Source organism: Cyprinodon tularosa, unplaced genomic scaffold (genome assembly GCF_016077235.1).
Source record: "Cyprinodon tularosa strain WSP-4 unplaced genomic scaffold, ASM1607723v1 ctg992, whole genome shotgun sequence".
Classification (NCBI taxonomy): domain Eukaryota; kingdom Metazoa; phylum Chordata; class Actinopteri; order Cyprinodontiformes; family Cyprinodontidae; genus Cyprinodon; species Cyprinodon tularosa.
The window spans coordinates 279,478-304,565 of NW_024039776.1; the positions used below are offsets into that span (position 1 = coordinate 279,478).

Sequence of the window (25,088 nt, forward strand, 5' to 3'; positions counted from 1 at the left end):
GTGCGGAGCCCATTCCCCCCGTCCTGCTCTCCCTCCGCTGGCTGGCGCCTGGGCTCGCCGGTGCACTGAGCTCGGGGTTTGTGGGTGGATGCCTGGGTGGCTGCTGGTTCATTCCTGGGGGCCTCTCCTCGGGGCAAGGCCGGCCGGGGCGTGGCTTGGGCTCCTGCCGGGGGGGTGGGGCGCCCCTGGGTCCTCAGATCCCTGGGTCCCAGGGCCGGATTCACTTCAGGGTGGCTGGCTGCCGACGGAGCCCGCAGACTTGTCCCTGCGGCTCCTGGGGGCTCCGGCATTGCAGTGGCTGGGGGTTTTACTTGGGCCCATCTCTCCTCCGGGGTCGGATTTCCTGGGTTGGCCCCTTCTTGGCACCTTCGCTCTTGGGGTCCCTTGTGAAAGTAAAATCTGTTGGGCTCTTTTTGGCATCAAGACAATTATTCGTCACGCATGGTGGCCATCTTGCCACAGTCAGCTCGCTCACTTATAGCATTGCCAGAGAATCTTTCATTAATAATACTCGTGCATTATTTGCCACAGTTGACAAGTAAACAAATCCTCCTGTGTCCGTGGCTCCTGAACTCCACTCCACCAGGGCCTGCAATGAATTTGCTAATTTCTTTACTGAGGAAATCCTAAAGATCAGAGGATCAGTTTATACATCCATATCAAGTTCAGTACCAAAGTTGCCTCCAACTGGAATTGATCTTGACCAAATGTCCCAATTCAGCCGAATAAACTATAAAAGTTTAGAGGAAATCATTCAGCAGCTAAGTTCCTCCTCCTGCTGCCTTGATGTTCTACCCACAGCTTTCTTTAAGAACGTTTTGCCTGTCATAGCGTCTGATTTGACTCAGATAATAAACACGTCCCTTCTGTCAGGTGTTTTCCTGCAGTCCCTAAAAACAGCAAATATCAAACCACTGCTGAAAAAGAACAGTTTAGACAAACTTCTACTCCAGAACTACAGGCCCATATCAAACCTCCCCTTTATCAGTAAGATTATTGAAAAAGCTGTGTTTCAACAATTAAACACTTTCTTAGATATGACCAGCCGCTTTGACGTGTTCCAGTCAGGTTTCCGTGCTCACCACAGTACAGAGACCACCCTTATCAAGGTGTTTAATGACATCCGTATAAAAACAGACTGTGGAAGAACCACAGTGCTGGTACTATTGGACCTCAGTGCAGCATTCGATACTGTCGATCACTCCATCCTGTTAGAGCGCCTGGAAAACTGGGTCGGCCTCTCTGGTACAGCTCTCAACTGGTTTAAATCATACCTAAAGGACAGGGACTTTTTTGTGTCAGTAGGCAACTTTACATCAGAGATGACAAAAATCACATGTGGGGTTCCCCAAGGGTCCATCCTGGGTCCCCTCCTGTGCAATATCTACATGCTCCCTCTGGCTCAGTTAATAAAAACAACAACATCAGCTACCATAACTATGCAGACGACACACAGCTTTACATCACCATGTCACCAGGTGACTATGAACCAATTCAAGCACTGAGGAAATGCTTAGAAGAAATCAATGCCTGGATGTGCCATAATTTTCTTCAACTGAATAAAAACCAAACTGAAGTAATAATCTTTGGACCAATAGAGGAGAGATCTAAAGTTAGCACACAGCTTCAGTCGCTTCAGCCAGTAACCACTGATCAGGCCCAGATCTAGGTGTAGTGCTGGATTCAGACTTGAACCTCCAAAAGCATTTAAAGACAATTACAAGGTTGGCTTTCTATCCCCTGAAGACCACAGCTGATCCAGAACGCTGCTGCCCATGTCCTCACTAAGAATAAGAAAGTAGAGCACATCACCCCAGTTCTAAAGTCCTTCCACTGGCTCCCTGTATCTCAGAGAATAGACTTTAAAATACTTCTGTTAGTCTATAAATCTCTGAATGGCTTAGCACCTAAATACATCACAGACTTGCTATCAGTGTATCAACCCTACAGACCACTCAGGTCTTCTGGCTCCAGCCTGCTCTGCAGACCTAGAACCAGAACTAAACATGGAGAAGCAGCATTTAGTTCCTATGCTCCACTTATCTGGAACAAACTTCCAGAAAACTGTAAAAGTGCAGAAAGCCTGAGTTCCTTTAAATCAAGACTAAAAACACATTTGTTTAGGATTGCCTTCGACTGTTCTAGTTAAACAGTTCAACTAAAACATTATTAGTTCAACTTTCTTATTTTCTTTAGTCCAACTGTTTTTAATATTCTTTTTTGTTTCTGCATTTTTTTGTTTTTATTATTTTTTTTTTCCTACTTGCTTTGATTCTTTTATTTTCCTATATTTTAATCATGTAAAGCACTTTGCATTGTCTTTGTACTGAATTGTGCTATACAAATAAATTAGCCTTGCCTTGCCTTGCCTTGGGTTTTCATGTTGGTGTAATCAACATCATAACTTTTCTACCGTTATAAATGTTAGAGATATAAATTCTAGAATGGAGCGAGCTATAATGGACTTTCATACTGTAATGCAATAAGCATCCACACGCTCATGGCACTTATATTAAATCAGTATTTAAGTTTAATGATTATATATGAGTGTATATATATATATATATATATATATATATATTAGGGCTGCAACTAACGATTATTTTGATAATCGATGAATCTGTCAACAATTTTTTTCGATTAATAATTGAATAGCAAATGATCCATAAAGACGTGTGCACACAGGACTGCTCTGCAGGAACAGGGCTAAGTTGGACAGATGCTAAACAGGAAGTTGCATCTCTTTAGGAGTCCAAAGCAGCTTACTGCCTGCAAAACACACATTAGACTGAGTTTTACCTCCTTAATAGACTAAGTATTTCCTGAAGAGTAAATATGAACATAAAAAAATTACAGTTTTTTTACAAATGTTTAGCTTGATGTCGTCCTGGAAAGAGAAACTGTCAGTTAGCAAATGGACTTTATGCAACTGACTGCAGGAGATGAGGGAGATGCAGAGCGCTGGTTGCTGATGATATGTGCTATCAACTGTTTAGCCGCCCCGAGGACATTTCAGGGGGAACAAGTGCTGATAAATGACTCTGTGTGTGTGTGTGTGGGGGGGTATTTAATGCAGATAAGAGACCTGCAGGACAACAACGATAAGTTCATGCAGGCTGCTTCCCTACATGTTTAGTTGCACTGCAACAGGAAGTAGAACTCGGCTTCGGTTCAATCTTAATTCTCCTTATGTTTAGACGCCAGGTTTTCCAATAGCTGCTTTCATTCTCTGTTTTCCTCCGTCCCGCTGACCTTGTGCCTCTATGAGTGGAGATAGAGAGGAAAGGTGGGGCTGAGGGGAGCCCTCTGCTGCTGGGCTCACTGTTACATTTCTGGCTAATTACTCCTTCAGCATGGACCAAACCTCCCTGGATGTTCTGCTGTCGTCCTCTTGGCCTGTCTGACCATCACTAGTGGCTACTGTAAGCAGACTGTAAAATCGGTAAGAAGGATCTATTTGTTTGCTTATGCAGAAACATGAGAAGAAATTGAGTTCTACTTTTCTGATGGAGAAAGGAGAATCTGACTGCAAACGCTTTAAAGCCTGTTTACATTTCCTGACGTTGCTAATGTTCAGATACCCAGAGGCTCCCAGAGGCTCCCAGAGGCTCCCAGACTCCCTCTAAGTGTGTGCCCCCCTTTTACAGTTTACAATGAGTTTCTGTTCAACAGAAACATCTTTACTCCTCCCTGTTATCTATGTTTTCCCCCAAATGTTTTACCTGATATTACTTTCCTTTCTGTTTAACATTCCGACCTGTTTCATAGGAGGAAATAGAGGACAGGTTTCTATAAATTACCGGTACAGCTGTTAGTTTCAGCCCATTAAAATGAGCAGATTGTGTTTTCTTCAGGCAGTAGAGAGCGGCCATAAAATAAATAAGAGGTTCTAAGCCATGTACTAGAAGGTAGTATTAAAAATTAATTAAAACATTGTAATAATAAATCTAAATTATATTTATAATGCACCGGAAAAGGGAGCCAATTTACAAACATATGAAGAAAAATGCAATGATGAAAAAACTAAAGTTAAAGTGAAATATTAGTTATTTTTGTCTGCTAAGAGCCGATGCTGCTGAAAACATCTGGATTTATCTCCAGCAGCAGCAGCAGATTGCCACCATTTCTTAAGAACTGAACAGATAACTAGCAGGCAGACGGGCCGTCATAAACACGCCACGCCACTACATTTCAGTTCAGGAATCTTTTCTCTTCCTTTGGTTTCATCATTGGTGGCTTTTCCGCATCATTATGGTCTGAAAACGTTTTTCTTCTTTATTGCTTTTATTCTGCTAGTCTTATTTCTGATGTCCCATGCGTTCTGAATCTCCCTCCATCGTCATTCATCAAAGCAATGCCTCCTTAGTGGAAACAGTGACTGCAGATATATGATCTGTGTGAAGCAGTTTTTACTCTGTCAGCTGAATTGCAAACACACCTTTGAAGCTCTCCACCTATTTTAACCCCTTAGCTCTTATCTTTTTAGAACAAACCACAGATCCAAACGCCATTGGCCAGTTAGATAATAATAGAAATCCATCATGCTTGTGATGCATCTCATTAGAAGGCTAAGATCTTCTAGTTTCTGTTTGAACAAACTCTGTAAGTCTTACTTTGTGGCTTCAAAAACGTTTAAAATAATCTTTTCCTTTGCGTATAAAATGCATGTGTTAACATCCCTTATCTCAGGTGTTTTTCATAGCTGACCTCTCCAACTGTCTCCACTTGTTCATGTTGTGGACATCAACTTTGTGAAATTTCAGACCTTGGCTCATGAGGGGTGTAAAACTCTGATCCTTTTAGTACAGAAAAGGTCATTTCTGCACAATTAATTCAAATTAGGTATCAAACTGGATTATTTGGATTTTATGACTAATTAGACAATAAAAACACATTTCCAGCTTTATAAGCATAATACATTTATTTATGATGCACTTTACAGTTCAAATAAAATATCAAAGTGCTACAGTGGGGGGTTAAAAACAGTTCATAAAGTTTAATAAAAAGAAAAAAAAACATAAAATCCTGTCAGGTCTAACACCTAAAACACTGTAAAACAAGGAAAGAAAGGCACAGAGTCAGAATTCTTTTTACTCGCCAGGAGAGTAGGAAGAGACCGTGCAGGTACATCTCCACCCCACTCTGCCGGTCTTCAGCTTTCTCCTCGCTATTTATTAAAGTCAGAGGGGGGCTCCCTAGTTACACAAGCTGAGGTTGCCCTAAAGGAATAGGAAACAAGAAATACAATTCAATTTTACAGCCTCAGTGAACAGGTCAATTTGCATTTAAATGTCTTGCGGTCAAATGGTCCGAGAACCTACTGGTTTTTTTAAGCTTGAGCAATACTTCCTGAGAGTTGACCTATACTGCTTGTGCAACACCTCTCTGGAATAGTAATATGTCACACATTATACATCATAAGAACAAACATTAAGTATCTTATACATAAGTATTCCAACAAAGCCAAATTACCATAAAGTAAATTACCAGTGCTTTACATGATAAACCATAAGTATTAATTTTAACATTCCAGCACTTTGTTTTATGGTGATTTCAATGTTCAGATTTCAGACTTTGGCTTACCAGTACTTCATGGGAAAGCTCCCCTTATTGGCTAAAAAAATGCATCAGTCAACCTTTCCAGCTACAGAAGCCCAACCCCAGTCCGCCCCCTAAGCTCCGCACCTCCTGCTAAAGTTGGAGAATGGGACGCCCTCTGCCCTCCATCCGAGAAGGAAAGTAGCCGTTGGAAACATAGCAACACCCCGTGTATGGCTGTGGCTCTGTGGTACAGCTTATAAGGACCTCCTATAAGGACAACCTCATGTTACCTGCTTTATATTCAGCAGGTGTGAGTTCAATTTCTAGCAGTTCTATTTCTAATCCTAACATGCAGAGAAACTGATAGGAATGTTAACCATACAGCCTCAGTGGCTCCAACTATCTTGTGCTGCTTTAGCTTCCATAGCTTTTCTGGGCTGGAATGGAACCAAACTATTGTTTGCTTAAAAAATAAATGTATACGATCAAATAAAACACAATCGACCTTCCCAAAGCAGTGGAGCTTATATTTGAGCACCTTTAGTTTTCCATTACATTCGCTGCCCGACCCCAGCGCGTCTCTGAGGGCTGGACGGCGCGCTCGTCCTACCCTCTATGAGGACTTCCGTTGGCCAAGCCTCCATGGGAACGCCGGGTTAGTGCTGAGGGGTAGCGTTCAGGGACGGGTTTGGGATTTTAAGGCACACGTGTTCTGGATACTGAGGCACGGCGGTGGTGCAGGGTTTATACCCAACCCCTCTACAACGGCTTTAGTCCACGCAGGTTGGATTCCCTTCCTGTTGACCTTTGCTGCTTGACCTCCACGCTCTCCGATCAATTTTCCTGCCTGTCTTCTAAAAAAATAAAACTAAATAAAGGCAACTAGAGCCTAAAAACTTTAACTGGAAAGTTTTCTGGATATTGCAAAGAGAACTCAGCGTGGTTTTGGAAGCAAACAGGATGGTGAATTAGCCCAGGTAAACGTAGATAATCAAAGATGGCGGCAAAAATCAGTAGTAGTTTCCATCCTTACATCTTTCTTTTCCAAGGAAAATAACTTTTGTGGATTATTGAGACCCGTGATTTTATTTGAAAGGAAATCTAACTGGATCCTGGTTTTCAGTGGAGCGTTAAGGATAAAAGGATCCGTTTATTCCAGGGCAGAACGTTTACAGGAACGTCAGAGAATGAAAACAACGAGAGAAGGAAAATTATGAGTTCTGATTTGGTGGCAGATTATTGGTCATGGCGTTTGTGGAGGTAAGCTGGTTTTCAGGTGAGCTGATGGTCGTTTTCTATGGGATGGCCTGATGTGACCCGGCGGTGGTAAAAACACGCAAACCCTCTGAAGATCAGGCTTCAGGTGTGGAGGTTTGGGGACCAGAACAGGCGTTCTCTGTAAAATGCAACTTTTAACTTAGTTTTTACTGCTTATAATCCCAGTTCTAACATCACTGTGTGGGAGCTTTACTCTGTTCAGTCCACGTATCTCATTTCACAGCTGGGCTGACTGACATTCTGCTTCAGTTTGACTTACAGATTACTCCATGCAAACTTTAAACATCAGCCGTCACAAGCCTGAAACATCCAGACATTACAGCAGGTTTCAAGTTTCTGAAATATATCTAAAGTAGATGAAGAGGACATCCCAGGTTAAGCTGTGTTTTGACCTCATTTTATTTACCTTAAAGGTTATATTTGAAGACATCCGCCCCCAGCACACTGGAACAACAGGTGAAACTTGTCCAACTAACCTCCCTGAAGAACAGCTTTGTCCCTGGTTTGGGACACAGTCTGGGTTTGATGGTTGCCAGGGGAACGGTTCTTGTCAGACTTTATTGAGCCCAGTGTAACGTTAGGTGGAGGAGGGGTGATGCTGTGGGGTTATTATTTTTCAGGAGCTGAGCTGGCAGGGAGTCAGACACAGCACTGCTGATGCAGAGCGCTATGATCACTCCTCTCAAACAGTTTATTAACGCCTAAATTAACTTAGAATATAGAAACCTGCCGGCAATATTTTACCGTTATTAATCTCACACTGGAGAAATTTAACCTATCCCCATGGGGAGCAGTGGGCTGCCATTGTGTGGCAGCTGCTGCTGGGGTTTCCCAGTGACAGCGCACCGCCGGTATGTGGGGCTCCCAGGAAGGTAATCTGGATGAACTGACTGCACAGACCATGTTTTCAGGAGGACTTTCTCACTTCAACATATATTCTAACTACTTTTTACCTGCTGATCACAGCAAATATAGCAAAGCTGCTCTCTGGCATTGAACACAGAAGCAGCAGAAGCATCTGGATACACTTTACTGGACGTCTGACCTTAATGAGGATCAGAGATGAAGCAGCAGAAGCTTCTTCTCCTGGTGTGAACATAGCATTTAGCTGCAGCGCTAACCAGCCTAACCTCTGTGTTTCAGCCTCATCATGACGCAGCTGGAAGCCTCTGAGGCAGGGGGGGAGCCCCCCTCCTCCTACATCATTTTCCTGGTGGTCTTCCTCTTCTTCTTAACTGGACTCCTGGGCTTCCTCATCTGCCATCTGCTGAAGAAGACGGGCTACCGCTGCAGGACTGGAGACCCGGAGGACGAGGAGGACAAGCTGGAGGAAGATGCTGATGGTGAGAAGAACATGATCGGTGTTTGGTGAAATTTGGATGTTTCCTTGTTTTAATAAGCAGGGTTGGACAACATATATATAACTGTTAATATTGCATTATAGTGTTTATCCATGGGTAGCTCTAGATGGGGGCCAGAACCGGTGCTCTAGAACCGGTCCTGGTCTCTGTTAGGGCCCTGCACTAACAATGCAGAATGTTAAATATAATTTATTTATTTGACCGTTTGCAGATGGAATAAGATGGCTTATGTTTCATTTAATTCTGTTTTAAGGTCCAGAACCTTCCTTCCTTTGCAGATCATTTAGTTTTTTGCTCAAATTAGGAGCAAATGTAAAGATTTTAATAATTTCTTAGATCGGATTTTTATAGTGTAATACTGTATGAGTGTCTTATGATGTCATGTTCTGTAAGAAGAGGCCATAACTGATTCGTTTGTTGAACCAGTTTATTATTTGGCCTTTAAGGTTGATTTAAATGCTTATTTAGAAAAGCTTTAAGCTTCAGCCGCATTAAGAAAAGATCAGTTTTAATCTGTTAGATCAGGCCATCGATCAGGCCAACAATCCTTCCCGCCAGCTCTACAGACAAATCATCTCTCATCGCTGATGCACCTGCGTGCTGCTGGCCAACTCCTACTGGGACTTTAACTAGGACACTGTGTCACAGGGAACCACCAGGAATGGGTCTGCAGCTGCAGGCTGGAAATTGGAAGTGATGCTGTGGGCCTGTGTGAGATTATCTATTATTAATCTGGGCTTCCCAGGTCTCCTTCCCAGGAGTTTTAATACATTTGGGGCTTTTCTACCAGCAGCACCAACAAATACAGGCTGTTTCCCACCGTGCTCTGACCAAACACACAGGGAGCGGCCGACCGGCTCCTTTCTCATTTCCACTCCATCCAGATTTTCCGTCTTTTCACGGGTCACTAAACCTCCTGAGATAAACACAAACGTGCTTCGCTGCCATTCACAGCTGCTCACATGTAAACAGGCGTGTGCTCACAGACGGAAAGGAGAGAAGCTCTGGAATGACTCCATCAGTTGTTGTCAAACATTGAGGTGTTTATTTCCTCGTGTCTGGTTTCTCTGTTTAGATGAGAACGATGAGAACCAGGACACAGTGGAGCAGATCCTGAAATGCATCATGGAGAATGAAGGTAAGCAAAGTTTGATAACTGCTCCTGATGGTTAGGCTTCATATGGCTGCAGACTAGGAGACAAGTAAAGGAGGCAAGGCCATCAGTGACTGAGGTTCTTCTTCCCTTCCAGCCAACATGGAGGCCTTCAATGAGATGTTAGGAAACCGCAGCGTCTGCGTTCGCCATGATCCAAGGTAAGCCCATCCACTGGATCCAGCTTCTAGCAGAGATGTCCAGTCAGCATTCAGCCATAATCTGTGATCTGCACATACAGGGAAACTCTGAGCTTAGGTGAAAGCTAAGATAAAGACAATCACAGAAACACCAGTTTAAACCAAACACTTCAGCGTTTCACATTAATTATGGTTTTATAATATTATTAAGGATTTATAACAAGATGTTTGATTTTTTTTTTTAATGGATAAATAAATAATCCCTGCTTCCAGACGAAATACAGGAAGGAGTTAATTTCTACTGGAAAGTTTACTGATACAATCATTAGGGTTTAGTTGATGGAATGTCCTGCTCAGGCTTCCGTAGCTCAGAGTGACGTAAACTAGCTCAGTGTGTGATCCCACCAGCTGCAAACATTTATCTTCATTCTATCTAGTTTGTTCTGAAACGTTCCTCAGCTTGAATGTCACGGTTAAATCACTGTCGCCTCCCAGAGGAGGCGGTTCAGAGTGCAGGGCAGTTTAAGGATTAGAGTGGAAGTCTTCAACAGGGGGTCCGCGACCCCTAGGGGTTCCACAGAGGTACTGCATGGGGGTCGCGAAAGTTTTGGTTGATTAGACCTTTTTTATATTCCGCCCTGCAATTTTTTCCACTAATTGAAATGTCTTTAAATCCACATTAACATGAATTCAACAGGCTGTAGTAAACAGATCAATGGAGGCAGAAGATGTCTTTCAGTCATCAATGCTCACATTCAGCGACACACAGGAGCTCTTTCAAGCTGGGCACCGTTTCATTCACAACACCTGTCCCATCAACCAGGAATCAGAAATACTTTGATAATCCCAGGGAGGGATTACTTTAGTTACATTACTCCATCTGTAATAGAGTGACTATAGGAGCAGGTCTAGAGGATGGATTAGTTAGGAAGGAGTCAGAGAGATGATTTTTATGCCCTAGTTTTTGGTCTAAAGTGGATTCCTGTAGACTGACTTGGTGTAGAACTGGTTCTTCAGAGAAAAAAACTTTGCAACATAAAAACCTGATAAAGTTGAAAATTAATAGTTAATTTAAATATAAATGAAAAGCAATGGTTTATCATAATTTTAGTTCACAATGTTAGGCTTCTTATTTTACTACAACAGACACAGCTAGTAAAATGCCTGAAAGCTGGATCCTTCTCCATAATCTCAGGTGGATCAGGGTCCCAGTCTCTCCTCCTCTATAACAGCTCAGAGTGTCTCTGGCAGCTCGCTGTTCTCTGTCTGACCTGCAGATCAGCTCCTGTCCCTCCATCGCTCCCTGCCTCAGACCCTAAAGGGTTTTCTACATGATCAGGATGTGATGACAGATAAAAAGAGGAGCCGTAGAGACGTTTCTGATACATGATAAATGTTCATTTTATCTTCAGTTATAAGATATAAAGACCCCCCCCCCCCTTCAACTAGGGGCTGCAGTTGCTTGAGGACCCAAATGCAGAGATGATTTGTTGTTGGTGTAATGAAAAAACGGGCAGACATCCAAAAATCCCAAATCCAATGAATCAAAAAAATCAGTTAACTTCAGGGAACACTCCTGTGGAGAACCAGAGACGAGGAAGCAACAGCAATCAACAAGGAAGCAGCACTGAAGAACCGCACAGGAGGAGTATATGTGGGAGACAGAACAAAGACTGGGCTGATCAGCTGACAGGGAGCAGGTGTGGATGGAAGAGACTAGAAGGGAGCTAGGGGAAAGGAGACAGACACAAGGGGGCAGCAGAGAGTAACTAAAGGCAGCTTAAATATAACACAAAATGGAAAATAAACCAAAGATCAACGAAACAGTAAAAACTAAAAACTCAAAGTCCAAAAAAGGGGAGAACCACGACACATTGAACGGTCTCTAAAGCAGACTAGAGCTGACAGAGCCGCTCCAGCTTAAGGTAGCAGCTGGATGAACACATGATGTTTGATCAGCCTTCTTACTCATCATTGACCTTGAAAGCAACATTAATGGCCGAGAGATTTCTGAAGTATCCAAGGGCTAACGGATGCGTTGACCTCGATGCACCAATGAAACGCAGCGACGTGTTTGATGTCAACCAGAAGCGGCTGAAGCAAAACAAACATGGCTGCTGTGGTGGAAAAAATAAAAAATAAATCTCTGAAAATTTCATTCAAATTTCAAAAGTTTCATTCAATTAGGCCTCAGATCTGCAAGGCTACAAGGTTATTTTTTTTTTTTTATCTTATTAGGGATAAATTAAATAATTCTCATAACAAGCTAGACTGTTTCTCAGGGATTATTTCATAACATTATGTTTTATTTCCAAGCTGTGTGTCTTTGTTTGGGTAAAGATCAGTGGAGACCTTCACAGCCGTCCTGTAGGGGTTTAATTAGTGAGAGACAAACTGTCTGTTTAGAACAGGGAGAACATCATGATCTGTCTTCTTCTCTTTGTCTTTACAAAGAAAATAAAATGCTGACTGAGTGAAATCCATTGATCTCCCTTTATTTTAATGGGCTGCAGAGATCAATAAAATTTTCCCACAACAGCTGCTGTGGTTTTAGCTGGAATAGCCTCCATTTCCTTTAGACAAATGAGCAAAAGACGTAACTTTTGCTGTGATGGATAAGGAGATGTTTGCATGTTCCTCCCAACTGGATTTGGTTTAAAAGAGTTTGGTTTATCAGTTAAATCCCTAAATCAAATCCAGCTGATACTGCTGCTGTGATTGGCTAACAGCTCAACATGGAGGCAGGTGAAACTTGGTGATTTACTCAATCAGCTGGAAGAATTGAACTGCATGTCTCTCCAGTTCTACAGAAGCCTTTACAATTTAACAAAGGATCAATCTATAGATTAACAATTCGACTGCTTCCTCTGACCACAAACAAATAGCTGAATCAAGAGGGGGGTTACTTTAAATCCTTTTTTTTTTTTTTTTTATCAATTTAGCTTATTAAGAATTAAATCAGAGGATATGTTCAAACCTCTTTTACGAGGCTGTACTCGCCAAGATGTGAATCAGAACAAAGCTTCTTCCAAACATCCCGAAGGGGAGGAGCTACAAGCATTCAAGGAACATCTGAACTTTGACCTTTGGATTTATTGGTTTTTGCCTTTTCTGTCCTTCAGCAACTTAATTTGTGTGAAGCATTTTAAGCCTAACTCTTAACCTCACCAATATAACTGGCCTAATGCTAATGCTAACACCTGACACTACGATCTTCCAGGTTACGTAAGGAATCTCTTGGTGGTGTTCCTCCCCATCTCCATACGGTGCACTCAGGCACCGACCACAACTCCTGCCTCCTCTGCGCCCAGGTTCGAGCCAAAAAGGGCCGCAGACAAAGCAGGACGCCCCGCTTCAAGCAGCAACCAGGAGAGCAGACTGTTTTTTCTGTCGGGAGGTAAAAGTGCAGAATTGAATCTTCTATTAAGATCAGCATCAGGAGTTTTGATGTCAAGCGTTTTTAACTCTACAATTATCTCCTCAGATTCCGGGTGACACATTCGGATAAGAAGTTTCAGGGGCGTCCAAACCTACTGGCTGCCTCGGGGGAGCAGTTGGACCAGTCCCAAGATAGCGACAACATAAAGGAGGACGGGTTCAATCTGAAAAATATGTTCAAAGAAGTCCAACCAGCTTCAGATGGAGTCCATGGCGTAGCGGCGAATGTGGGGAAGAGAAAGAAAAGTATGACCTTATTTGGATTAAGGCGGGGCAGTGATCCTTTAGGTTTGAGAGTTAAAGAGAGGGCGGGGGCAGATCCTCGGGGGGTTAGATTTGCTGTTCAGCGGCCACCTGTAGTACTAGAGGAACCAGCCAATCCAGAGCGCTGCACTAAACCCGGCGCCAAGATGAATATCGCTCAGGGGGAAGTTATAACTTCCATTCTGAAACCATCCTCCAAGTCTGATTCTGTTCCCCAGGAAGGCCTCACCCTCGGGCTGAACTCTGACCTTCAAGACAAGACAAACACAGGAGCCTCAGCTCCTACCTCCCTCCCCATCCCCACCGAAAGATCTGTGAATATGGACAGTAAGGTAGATCCTGGACCGCTACAGACTTCAACCCCTATTGACACAATACCTGCACCGGTTCCAGGATCCAGCTCAGTCATGCCCACTGCTAAGTCCAACTTCAAAAGGGACTTTATGGCTGTCAGAGCCTCCTCTGACCCATGTTCCAGCCCGGATCCGGAGCCAACCGTTGGTGGTGGCCCTGCTTTAATAAGCTTAGGTTCTTCTCCTGCATCTTCTCTCCAAAACAAAAGCTTTTCCTCAGTGTCCTCTTTAAAGACGCCTACCTCATCCCTCATAGAGTCACCAAGCCCCAAAAGTAGCTTACCAAACATTACCGTAGCATTAGCAACACTAGCCCCGTGTTCTTCTCCAACTTCAGCTTCATCTGGCTTGATTTCTGTAAGATCTACGACCCAAGAAGGCCTCCTTCCTGGTCCATTCTCTATAAATGGACAGAAAGTAGATAGACAGACAGAAGAACAGACGGAAACACAGAGGGCTGGAATCCTAAAAACACCTAAACTGTTTCCACTTTCACCAGGAGGTCCAGCCTCTTCTTCTGAGCAGAGTTTTAAAGACAGACTGAGAGATTTGCCTCCATCGCCCTCCAGTCCATTGTCCCCATCCTCCCCCAAAGGGGGGAGGATCAGTAGTGTGACCATGATTAAAGTCAGTCCTGACAGCAAGAGGCAGTTCTCTGTAACGACCACTGTGGATAAAGACAGTGTCTCCTCAGTGTACCAGGAAGGGGAGGGCTCTGAAAAGAGTCCAGCTGTCAGAAGACAGGAAGAGACTTTAGCTGCTGAATCTGAGACTCAGAGCAGAGGAAGCCGCGGACCAGAGACTAGACCATACCTCAGCCAAGACAAGGATGACATGATGGAGATGGAGGACATTAGAGACTGCAAGGTGACACAGATGGAGGGAGGCCAGAAGCCCAACGAGGAGACCATGCTGGATAACCGACCCAAACAGAACCAGGAGGGGAAGACTCTAGAAGAAGAGGAGATAACTGCTTCCAGTAATGTTTCAAGGAGAGAAGAGATCCCAGGAACTGAACTAAAGGCAGATAGAATAATATAAATGACAAAATATTAGTATGTTATCATTGTTTGATTCATTTGGCTGCAGATGATGGTGGGAAAATGTGGATTGTTTTGTCTGTTTAGCCACTGACACCAGACTGATTGTTTCCTGCTGTGAAACTTCTGGTTTGCTCACATCGTCTCCACCAGCAGGTTATTGGTGAACGCTGCCGCTGGCATCATCCCCACCCAACAGTTCACTCTGTGCGTCAAAGCGTCTCATTTACATGCTGCGGCATCAAGAGTTGCAGCAGCGTTCCAGCGTCAGGAGAGGTGCATCAATGCGTTTTGGCGTCCGGGCTTTGGAGCGTTCGACCCTGGAGTTAAAAAAATGTAACTTTTTGGGGGAGACAGACTCTACCTGCAAACTGTCATGGCTTCTGCAGACATTCTGCATATGAAGAATGAAAATGATGAAGGAGTTAAACTCCAAAGGTTAAATAAAGCAGGTAGAATGGATTGTTATGTAGAAGGAACAGAGAGCAGCTCTGATCATTATTGCTGCACTAAAACATTTTTATGAACTATGGAGAAACAGTTTCAAAATACCCAAATTAACTAGAAACGTTAAAACCTGCCGATGAAAAATATTGGATTATATTCTGGTTCTTGCAGTTTTTACCACAAACCTTAAAAACGCTTTCTATTGACTTCCAGCCGCTATAAACAGCAGCAGGAAATCCCCCACAGGCTGCCTGGAGCAGAGAGCTTTCAGCGGGGATTTCCAGCACTGCCTCCCGGCGGAATGCTGGAGGTCTGGAGCTCCCAACAAGAACTGCAGATTATAGTGAGATTATAATCCTGATGAACTGATGAACTGAGCAGGGAATGTATGGGGGGAAGAGGTTAGGAAGATTCTAAGGGCCCTTGACTGAGGGGGGGCCCAAAAGAAGAAGAAAAAATGTATCCCGCTATATTTTTCAAATAGAAAAATAATTTCCAGCAGTGAAATCCATTTTTTTTTGTGTTCTCCCTTATTTTTCAAGCAATAAACAAAAAAAAGCATGAATATATTTACCAAAACCATGTCCTGCATCGCATCAGGTCTCCTGTCTGTCACCGGCGGTTTGCTCGAACCGTGGCTTAAGTGCCACGTGCGTGTCATTTTACATAGTGATCATGAAAAAAAATCAATGCATCTTTATAGCAGTTTAAAAGTTTTTTTTTTTTGTATGGGCCCAACATCAATGACCTTCATGGGGCCCAAAATTCCTGGAGGTGCCCCTGGATCAGAGGATGTCTGGAGATTTACTTTCTCACTTAAAAACCTGTTCAAACTATTTTTCCAACTCATAAAGTAGCTGGAAGCTACAGAACAGAGCAGATTAAGAACCAGAGCGCCGAGCAGCAAAGCAGCTGGACCACAGTCTAATCCAGAATCCACATTTCTGGGTTTGCACATTTTTAACACTTCGGTGTGAACACATTATAATAAATATCAAGTGTTTGGAGCAAAATGTCCTTACATATTTATGGGATGATGTCATTGTGTAGCCTCTCCACATTCCCACACACTGGTTTCTGGGATGCTCTTTTTTTTCTCCTTACTATCACCCTATGCATTACTAGATAATCACACATGTACCAAAGGTATAGATCCAGAACCGTCAGAAAAGAACCGTAAAGAATCAGTTGGCAGCTCATATCTGTGCAGCTACATTATCGTTTCCTGTCACTGTTGATGCTGCATAAAGTTCAGATGATGCCTGATGGTGAGAATACTATGATTAAATAACAAGTTTAACTGAATTAATAATAAATAAAGAGCAAAGTTAAGATTTGACCCGGAACTGCAGAAATGGACTCATGTTTTCAAGATCCGCTTTCAAATTGAGTTCATGGGTAAAGCATTAAATTGACTTACCTCCAGACTGCTGTTACTCCAAAGTCTCCAAAGCCTGTAGATGCATGTTTAACTAAAGTATAAATTAAATTTAAAAATGAATGAAAAACAAAAGCTTCCTGATATATTCTTCTAAAGTAACTCTGGTGTTTGTTGCAGGAATAATCTTGGTTCTGTTTGTGTGAGAGATGAAAAATAACAAACAGATGAAGGAACTTTATTAAAGATAAAACCACATTTTCACTGTTGTATCCTTGCTGTGTTTGAGTTTATTTTTATTATATATTCATTAAAATGGTTGTAGTTTATTTACTCTGAGCTGGAGAGTATTAAATTATATTCACAGTAATTTCTAAACATTTAACATCTTTCTCACTTTGGGCTGCTCAGAGGAAAAGGGGGTTACGCTGCTGCCTTGCAGCATGATGGTTTTGGGTTTGATTCCCGGCCCGGGGTCTTTCTACATGGAGTATGCATGTTCTCCCTGAGCATGCATGGGTTCTCTCTGGTTCTGGTTCTCTCTTCTCTCCAGCTTCCTCCTACAGTCCAACAACATGACTGTTAGGTTCAATGGCTTCTTTAAATCCTCCTTAGGTGTGAGTGTGTGTGTAAATGGTTGTTTGTCCTGTTTGTCTCTGTGTTGCCCTGCAATGGACTGGAGACCTGTCCAGGCTGGACCCCGCCTCTCTGTCCAGGATGGACCCCGCCTCTCTGTCCAGGCTGGACCCCGCCTCTCTGTCCAGGCTGGACCCCGCCTCTCTGTCCAGGATGGACCCCGCCTCTCTGTCCAGGATGGACCCCGCCTCTCTGTCCAGGATGGACCCCGCCTTTCACCCACAGACTGATGGAGATAGACACCAGTACCCCAGATCACCCCAGCTGGGATAAAGCGTGACGGAAAATTTTTGTGATGTTTTTATATTTCTTTAACATAATGAATTAAACAGAATTTAAAGTTAAGAAAGGAGTGTTTAGCTTTGAAATGCATTGAACTGAAAATATTTTTTTTGGCTAACACAGTGGCTAGTATAGAGGCTAACACAGTGGCTAGTACAGCAACTAACACTGCGGCTAACACAGTGGCTAGTCTAGCTGCTAACACAGCGGCTAGTACAGTGACTAAAACAGCGGATAGTACAGGGGCTAACACAGTGGCTAATACAGCAGCTAACACAGTGGCTAACTCAGCGGCTAACACAGTGGCTAGTACAGCGCCTAACACAGTGGCTATTAAAGCGGCTAAAACTGCGGCTAACACATCGGCTAGAGCAGTGGCTGTGTTAGCCATTGTAACACAGTGGCTAGTACAGTGACTAAAACAGTGGCTAACACAGAGACTAACCTAGTGGCTAGTACAGGGGCTAACACAGTGTCTAATTCAGCAGCTAACTCAGCGGCTAATAGAGTGGCTAGTACATCAGCTAACACAGTGGCTAGTAAAGCGGCTAATGGAGCAGCTAACACAGCGGCTAGTACAGTGGCTAATGCACGGGCTAACACAGCGCCTAACACTGCGCCTAACACAGCGACTAGTACAGTGGCTAACACAGCGGCTAGTACGGTTGCTAACACAGCAGCTAACACAGGGGATAGTATAGCGGCTAACACAGTGGCTAGTACAGTGGCTAACACAACAGCTAATACAGTGGCAAGTACAGCGGCTAACACAGAGGCTACTAAAGTGGCTAACACATCAGCTAGTATAGTGGCTAAGACAGCGGCTAATAAAGTGGCTAGTACAGCTAGTATAGCAGCTAACACAGTGGCTAAATGAGTGGCTAACACACCAGCTAACACAGGGGATAGTACAGCGGCTAACACAGTGGCTAGTTGTGTCGCTAACACAGTGGCTAATACAGTGGCTAGAACAGCAGCTAACACAGCTGCTAAAACAGTGGCTAACACAGGGGCTAGTAAAGCGGCTAACACAGCAGCTAACACAGGAGCTAGTACAGCGGCTAACACAGAGGATAGTACAGCGGCTAACACAGTGGCTAGTTAAGTGGCTAACACAGCAGCTAATACAGTGGCTAGTACAGCAGCTAACACAGCGGCTAACACAGTGGCTAACACAAGGGATAGTACAGCGGCTAACACAGTGGCTAACACAGCAGCTAACACAGAGGATAGTACAGCGGCTAACACAGCGGCTAGTAGTGTCGCTAACACAGCGGCTAATACAGTGGCTAGTACAGCAGCTAACAGCGCCTAAAACAGTGGCTAACACAGCAGCTAACACACGGGCTAGTACAGCAGCTAACACAGTGGCTAACACAGAGGCTAGTACAGTGGCTAACACAGTGGCTAATAAAGTGGCTAGTACAGCTAGTATAGCAGCTAACACAGTGGCTAACACAGCGGCTAACACAGAGGATAGTACAGCGGCTAACAGTGGCTAAAACAGTGGCTAACACAGGGGCTAGTACAGCGGCTAACACAGGGGCTAGTACAGCGACTAACACTGCAGCTAACACAGAGGATAGTACAGCGGCTAACACAGCGGCTAGTACAGCTGCTAACACGGCGGCAAGGAGATTAGGAGGTAGATTAGGTTTAGTGTATATTGTTACCGGGGGTTACAATTATTACAGCATATATAAACAGTTTGTGGTAGAATTGAAGTAGATTCCAGTATTTCACTCTTTAGTCTGTTATTCTGTTCTGCTCACCTATCATGCCAGCCTCGTCTCCATGCAGACATCCCAAGTTCCAAAAAGTAATTTCAGGGAGATGCTTATTCACATTTTATAGAAAACTGCAGTTTTAACTTAAATTAAGTCAAAAATATGTAAAATTCCTAAATTATCAGAAATATAATTTTATTGAATCTTTCCATGGCTCCATGCTTTTGGGAAGAACTTAGAGAGGACATCATCGACCGCGACCACTGCTTTCAGCGTTTAGCCGCCACTCCTGTCAGGTATGATGGATGTAAGAACTGGACTAAAAGGAAATGGATAGACATCAGCACCATTCCGTCCTCCCCGACAGTTACCGGGCAGATTTCATTCGACCATGAGCTGATCAATGATCACAGTGGATTCTAGTTCACCGGAGTAAAAGTTCAGCGTTCAGATGTTCAATGTTCCAGCCAACAATCTAATCAGCATTAAAGTTTAGAATTGAAAATCAACATTAATAAATCTCTTTATTTCAGTTATGTTCAAATTAGCTTAGCATATCTGTGTGTGTGTCACCAACCCAGTCTCATGGGAAAATAAACCCCCACTACGTTGGTCCACACTGCAAAACGTAGTGGAGGTACATTAATGGCCATTTTTTTTTTGGTACTGTTACGTTTCTTCTGCCTATACGCTTTCTATTGTTTTACGTCCTAGTCACGTGACTTTCAAGATTCCAGCTGGGAGAAGAAAAAAATATATATAGATGGCCGACATTTGCTTATTTTTTTGTGGAGAGATTAATAACATGAGTTTGTTTTTGCATTAAAATGAGTTTTGATTACATTTCTAGTGAAAAATGTATAGTTTGTTGCCAGAATATTTACTCAGGGAATGTACATATTCACTTGCTTGTTCGTTTCTTGCAAAGATTTTTCAAGATAATGTGAAACTGAAACGTTTTGGTATAAACATGGCTGAGATTTCTCTAACTTTTAGTGGGAAAATCAATAATTTCAATCAGTTTCTGCATTTAAATGGGTTTTGATTACATTTATAGCGAGAAGTGTAGGGTTTATTTACATAATATTTACTTAGTGAACATACATAATCACCCGCTTGCTAGTTTTTCGGATCTCGTCAGGATTATGTGAAATTGCAACGTTTTGGCTGCTACCCATCGCCTAGCATTTAGCTGCCTCCCCGATTCAACATTGAATTCTTTGTGATTTAACTCCATCTGACGAATCAAACCCTCGCCACTGCGTGCGTTGCGTCTGAGGTTGATTTTCAGATGCATTACGTCGTGGCATACGGGAGAAACTAATTAAACTAGTTAAAAAAAAGGATCATGGGTTAAGATCGGATGTGTTTTATTTGGAAATCTACCGGATCCTTTGTGCATTTAACTTCCTGTTTGGTGCGATCTCATTGATGGATTTTGACCAGATTTTGACCAAAGAGGAACTAAAAAAAAAAAAACAATTTAAATACACAACCAGCATATCTGGAATCAATGACAGAGAGCATACATAATCACCCGCTTGCTAGTTTTTGCTACGCTTTTTCGGATCTCGTCAGGATTATGTGAAATTGCAACGTTTTGGCTGCTACCCATCGCCTAGCATTTAGCTGCCTCCCCGATTCCACATTGAATTCTTTGTGATTTAACTCCATCTGACGGATCAAACCCTCGCCACTGCGTGCGTTGCGTCTGAGGTTGATTTTCAGATCAATGCATTACGTCGTGGCATACGGGAGAAACTAATTAAACTAGTTAAAAAAAGGATCATGGGTTAAGATCGGATGTGTTTTATTTGGAAATCTACCAGATCCTTTGTGCATTTAACTTCCTGTTTGGTGCGATCTCATTGATGGATTTTGACCAGATTTTGACCAAAGAGGAACTCAAAAAAAACAAAACAATTTAAATACACAACCAGCATATCTGGAATCAGTGACAGAGAGCGACTGGGACCAGAAGTTTATTAATTTCTCCCCATTGATTTCCATTCAAAATGTTTTCGATCCCACCGGGCTCTAGGGAAGGGGCGGGCATACCGCCACCTACTGTTCATGAGTGTGTAGCAACATTGTCTTACATCTATTAAATTCTATTTTTTAATTTTGTATTCTGAAGATAAATAAATAATGCTTTCCTTAATCTATAAATATCTTTTATATTTCCTTTATTTCCCAATAATCCTTTAAGACTCCATTCTTGGCCTGTCCTTTCAACTCTTTTCAATTTCTTCCTTTCAGGTCCAGATGTTTTAAAGTTCATCAATACATCTACATTTTCTATCTCTCCACATCCTTCACATTTATCATTATTTTTCCTCCCTATTAAGTATAAATTGTCATTTAAATAAGTATGACCTACTCTTAATCTGATCATTATTATTTCTTCCCTTCGGTTTCTCTCATTAATATTTCTATTTAATACTGACTTTTGTACTTTATATAACCTTCTTCCTTTTTTATCTTCATTCCACCTTTTTTTGCCATTTTTCAATGTCTTTCCTCTTAATAAATGATTTTCCTTCCCCTTTTCCTAAAGGAATTGTAATTGTTATTTGTCTACTTTTCATTCCACCTAACTTTCCATTAATTAGCTTGAAAACAGCACTTTGTAGGCACCCAGTTTCTCTAACAATGGCCCTTTTTGGGTTACCCTCCATGCATTGGGTGTCAGTTCAGTGGCAGTTCCAGAACATTTTCTTAGGGTTGACCAGGCAGCACAATAATGTGCATGTGGCCAAAAAGTAATAGGGATCAAATTCGGTTCAGAGTCAAGCTATTGGGATCAGGCATCAGGTTCAATTTGCATATTTCTTAGCCAAAACAAGGATTTGTTGGGCTACTGTAATTTTTAATTGAAAAACGTCCTGAATGGGAAGTCTTCAAACTTGAAAAACAAAGTCCAAAGTTTTTTTTGTTTTTTTGGAATGATTATGACCTGGATGTCTAAGAATCTTCACCAGCTTATCAGGGAAATGAATGCCCACAATGTCTATATTCTCCAAAAGAGAATAACAGAACAGACCTTCATGAGGCCCTTGTTAAAGTTATGCACATATTTATGCATCTATGCTCTTCAAATAACTTTCTGGTTCGATGCAATATTTACATTAAATGGGATGAGAGGTTGTTCTTTACCAGTAAATACATAAAAGATTCCCAGATGACTGCCGATACAAACTCTCCCCTATAAAACCTAAAACTAATTCTTATAAGAGAGTAAAATCTGTATTAGTCTTCATTAAATGTAGCATATTGTTGTAAATAATCGATTGCTTTATTTTTGGTGTCAGCTTTTGGTCAATATGCTAACCTTAAAAGGTCAAAGTGGGAAAATGTACCCCCACTACGGGTAGTAGTAGACAAATTAGCAATTAGAGGAGGCAAATAAAATAAATAAAAAAATGGCCATTAATGTACCTCCACTACGTTTTGCAGTGTGGACCAACGTAGTGGGGGTACATTTTCCCATGAGACTGGGTTGGTGTCACTGAGCTGTCCTATGTGGAAGCACTGTATATATAGCATTATTTACCTTTTCTTCCCTCGGCACCTTCTTCTTCTTTGACTATTTGAGCTGATGTAACGAGTAAATTTCGCCACTGTGAGATCAATAAAATCAATCAATCAATCGATCATGTGAAAGTTTGGTCTTTTGTGGTTTAGGGAAAATCCACATTGTTTTATTATTTTCAACAAAACCATTAAATCAAATGTTTAAATGACATCTGTGTCCACCTCTGGGCCCCGTTACTATGTAGGGATTATAAAGCGGAGTAATCGGACCATCAAGCAGGAATGTATCCATGCAGGGAGCGGCTACGCATCATATCCACACACTCCCAGGAAAACCATCCCCACCCCAAAAAGGACATTTCCTGTTATGTTAATATATCTTTCACAAGCCAGGTGAAACATTCCCAACAGCCGTCCTCCTGTTCCTGCCATGGCGGAGGCTGAGGAAGCTCTCATGGCCTTCCTTTGGAGCCTCGCATGCAGGGATGTCCACACACTTCTCTTCACAGGCTCTAACTCCTCATTATTTCTGTTTCACATTCTCCACTTTATTACAGCCAGTTAGAAGATTGTTTGGTCAGAGAAGCTAAGCTGTCCATATCCAGATGTAATAAAAACGATGGCGATGAAAACAAAATTTTACAGAGCCCATTTGGTGACATGGACAGAAAAACTGTTTACCTGATGTTAAGTCACGGCTGCCTGTTACCAATGCCTGTTACTAACGCCTGTTACCAACGTCTGTCACTAACGTTTAGTTTAGTTTTATCAGGATCCCCATTAGCTGCCAAATAAATGGCCACTAATCTTCCTGAGGTCCTCACATAAAGAAATTACATTACATTATGAACAAACCATAAAAAAAATCACAGTAGGAAATAATGGGAACATGAAAAAGAGTAGAAATATACAACATATATACACAGGTCAGTTCATCATATCATCTGCAGTAGTTCTGAAGACAGTATCTTTTTGAAGCTTGTTCTGTTCTGGACTCTTCGCGTTATTGGTAGTTGGTTCCAGTGACAAATGGCTCTATAATACACTGTGGAGTTTAATGTCTCCACCTAGTGCCCACCTTGTTAAATAATTATAATTTTTTTCAAGAAGGACTAAATGTTCAGCAAAAAATGAAGGCTGTTTTTTAAAGAAAACATTCCATATAAATAGGAGAAGTCTTAATTTAAGTTTATAAGTAACTGTTAACCATGAAAGCCATTTATACATTGAAGCCACATTTGTTCTTTGTGAGCACTGAAGGACCACTCTAGCCGCCCTGTTTTGTGCAGCTGACGCTTGAGAAGTGTCACCGGTGTTGCAGCTCCGGAGGAGTTGCAGGAAGCCAATCCTGATCAGGGATACAGATCAGGCAGGAACGGACAGAACAGGATGCAGATCAGGCAGGAACAGAACAGGTGGCAGGATCCAGGCTTCCAGGCAAAAAGAGGCTCCCAGACAGGTTCAGAGTTTGACAGAGTAATGCCTGTTACTAACGCCTGTCACTAACGCCTGTTACTAACGCCTGTCACTAACGCCTGTTACTAACGCCTGTCACTAACACCTGTCACTAACGCCTGTTACCAAAGCCTGTCACTAACGCCTGTTACTAACGCCTGTCACTAACGTCTGTCACTAACGCCTGTTACCAAAGCCTGTCACTAATGCCTGTCACAAATGCCTGTCAATAACGCCTGTCACTAACGCCTGTCACTAACGTCTGTTACTAACGCCTGTCACTAACGCCTGTCACTAACGCCTGTTACCAAAGCCTGTCACTAACGCCTGTCACTAACGTCTGTTACTAACGTCTGTCACTAACGCCTGTTACCAAAGCCTGTCACTAACGCCTGTCACTAATGCCTGTCACTAACTCCTGTCACTAACGCATGTTACCAATGCCTGTCACTAATGACTGTCACAAACGCCTGTCACTTATGCCTTTTATTTGCCTCAGATTTCTTTTTAATACAGTTGCCAAACTCACCCAGAGCCATAGCTCTGTTGAACCGTCCATTCCACCTGCTCTTAGCAGCAATGATTTTATGGGATTCTTTATAAATAAGATTGATCTTATTAAAAATAAGATCATAAGCACTCCTCTATCCGCGATTGTACCTGAGGTAGTCATGGAATCTGAACCGGGTTTAGACTGCTTTGATCCAGTTGAACTCTCTGAATTAGCAAAATTATTGTCTTCATCTAAGCCTTCAACTTGTATGTTAGATCCAGTTCCAACCAGGTTATTTAAGGAGGTATTCCCTTTGATCTCCTCCTCCATTTTAGATGTGATTAATCTATCTCTGTTACAGGGATATGTACCTAAAGCTTTTAAGATTGCTGTAATTAAACCTCTGCTTAAGAAACCGTCTCTTGACCCAGATGACTTGGTCAATTATAGACCTATATCCAATCTTCCTTTCTTATCCAAAATTCTTGAGAAAGTAGTTGCCAAACAAGTTTGCGATCACTTCCACCATAATGAACTTTTTGAAGAGTTTCAGTCTGGCTTTAGAGCT

General features: G+C 42.4%; 1 protein-coding gene across 4 annotated transcripts in view; it reads left to right on the top strand.

Annotated features, from left to right (window-relative positions):
- rell2 (RELT like 2) overlaps nucleotides 1–14,796 on the top strand; it is a 36,661-nt gene extending 21,865 nt beyond the window's left edge. For 2 of the 4 annotated variants that reach the window (XM_038276062.1, XM_038276061.1), the window contains 5 exons: nucleotides 7,963–8,162; nucleotides 9,256–9,318; nucleotides 9,431–9,494; nucleotides 12,694–12,870; nucleotides 12,958–14,796. In XM_038276062.1, the coding sequence (XP_038131990.1) occupies nucleotides 7,970–8,162; nucleotides 9,256–9,318; nucleotides 9,431–9,494; nucleotides 12,694–12,870; nucleotides 12,958–14,569 (2,109 nt within the window). In that variant the 5' untranslated portion in view covers nucleotides 7,963–7,969 and the 3' untranslated portion in view covers nucleotides 14,570–14,796. Of the gene's footprint in view, nucleotides 1–3,115; nucleotides 3,443–7,962; nucleotides 8,163–9,255; nucleotides 9,319–9,430; nucleotides 9,495–12,693; nucleotides 12,871–12,957 lie in introns of those variants that run through there. The other 2 variants (XM_038276060.1, XM_038276059.1) reach the window with 2 other exon arrangements.
- The last annotated feature ends 10,292 nt before the right edge of the window (nucleotides 14,797–25,088 follow it).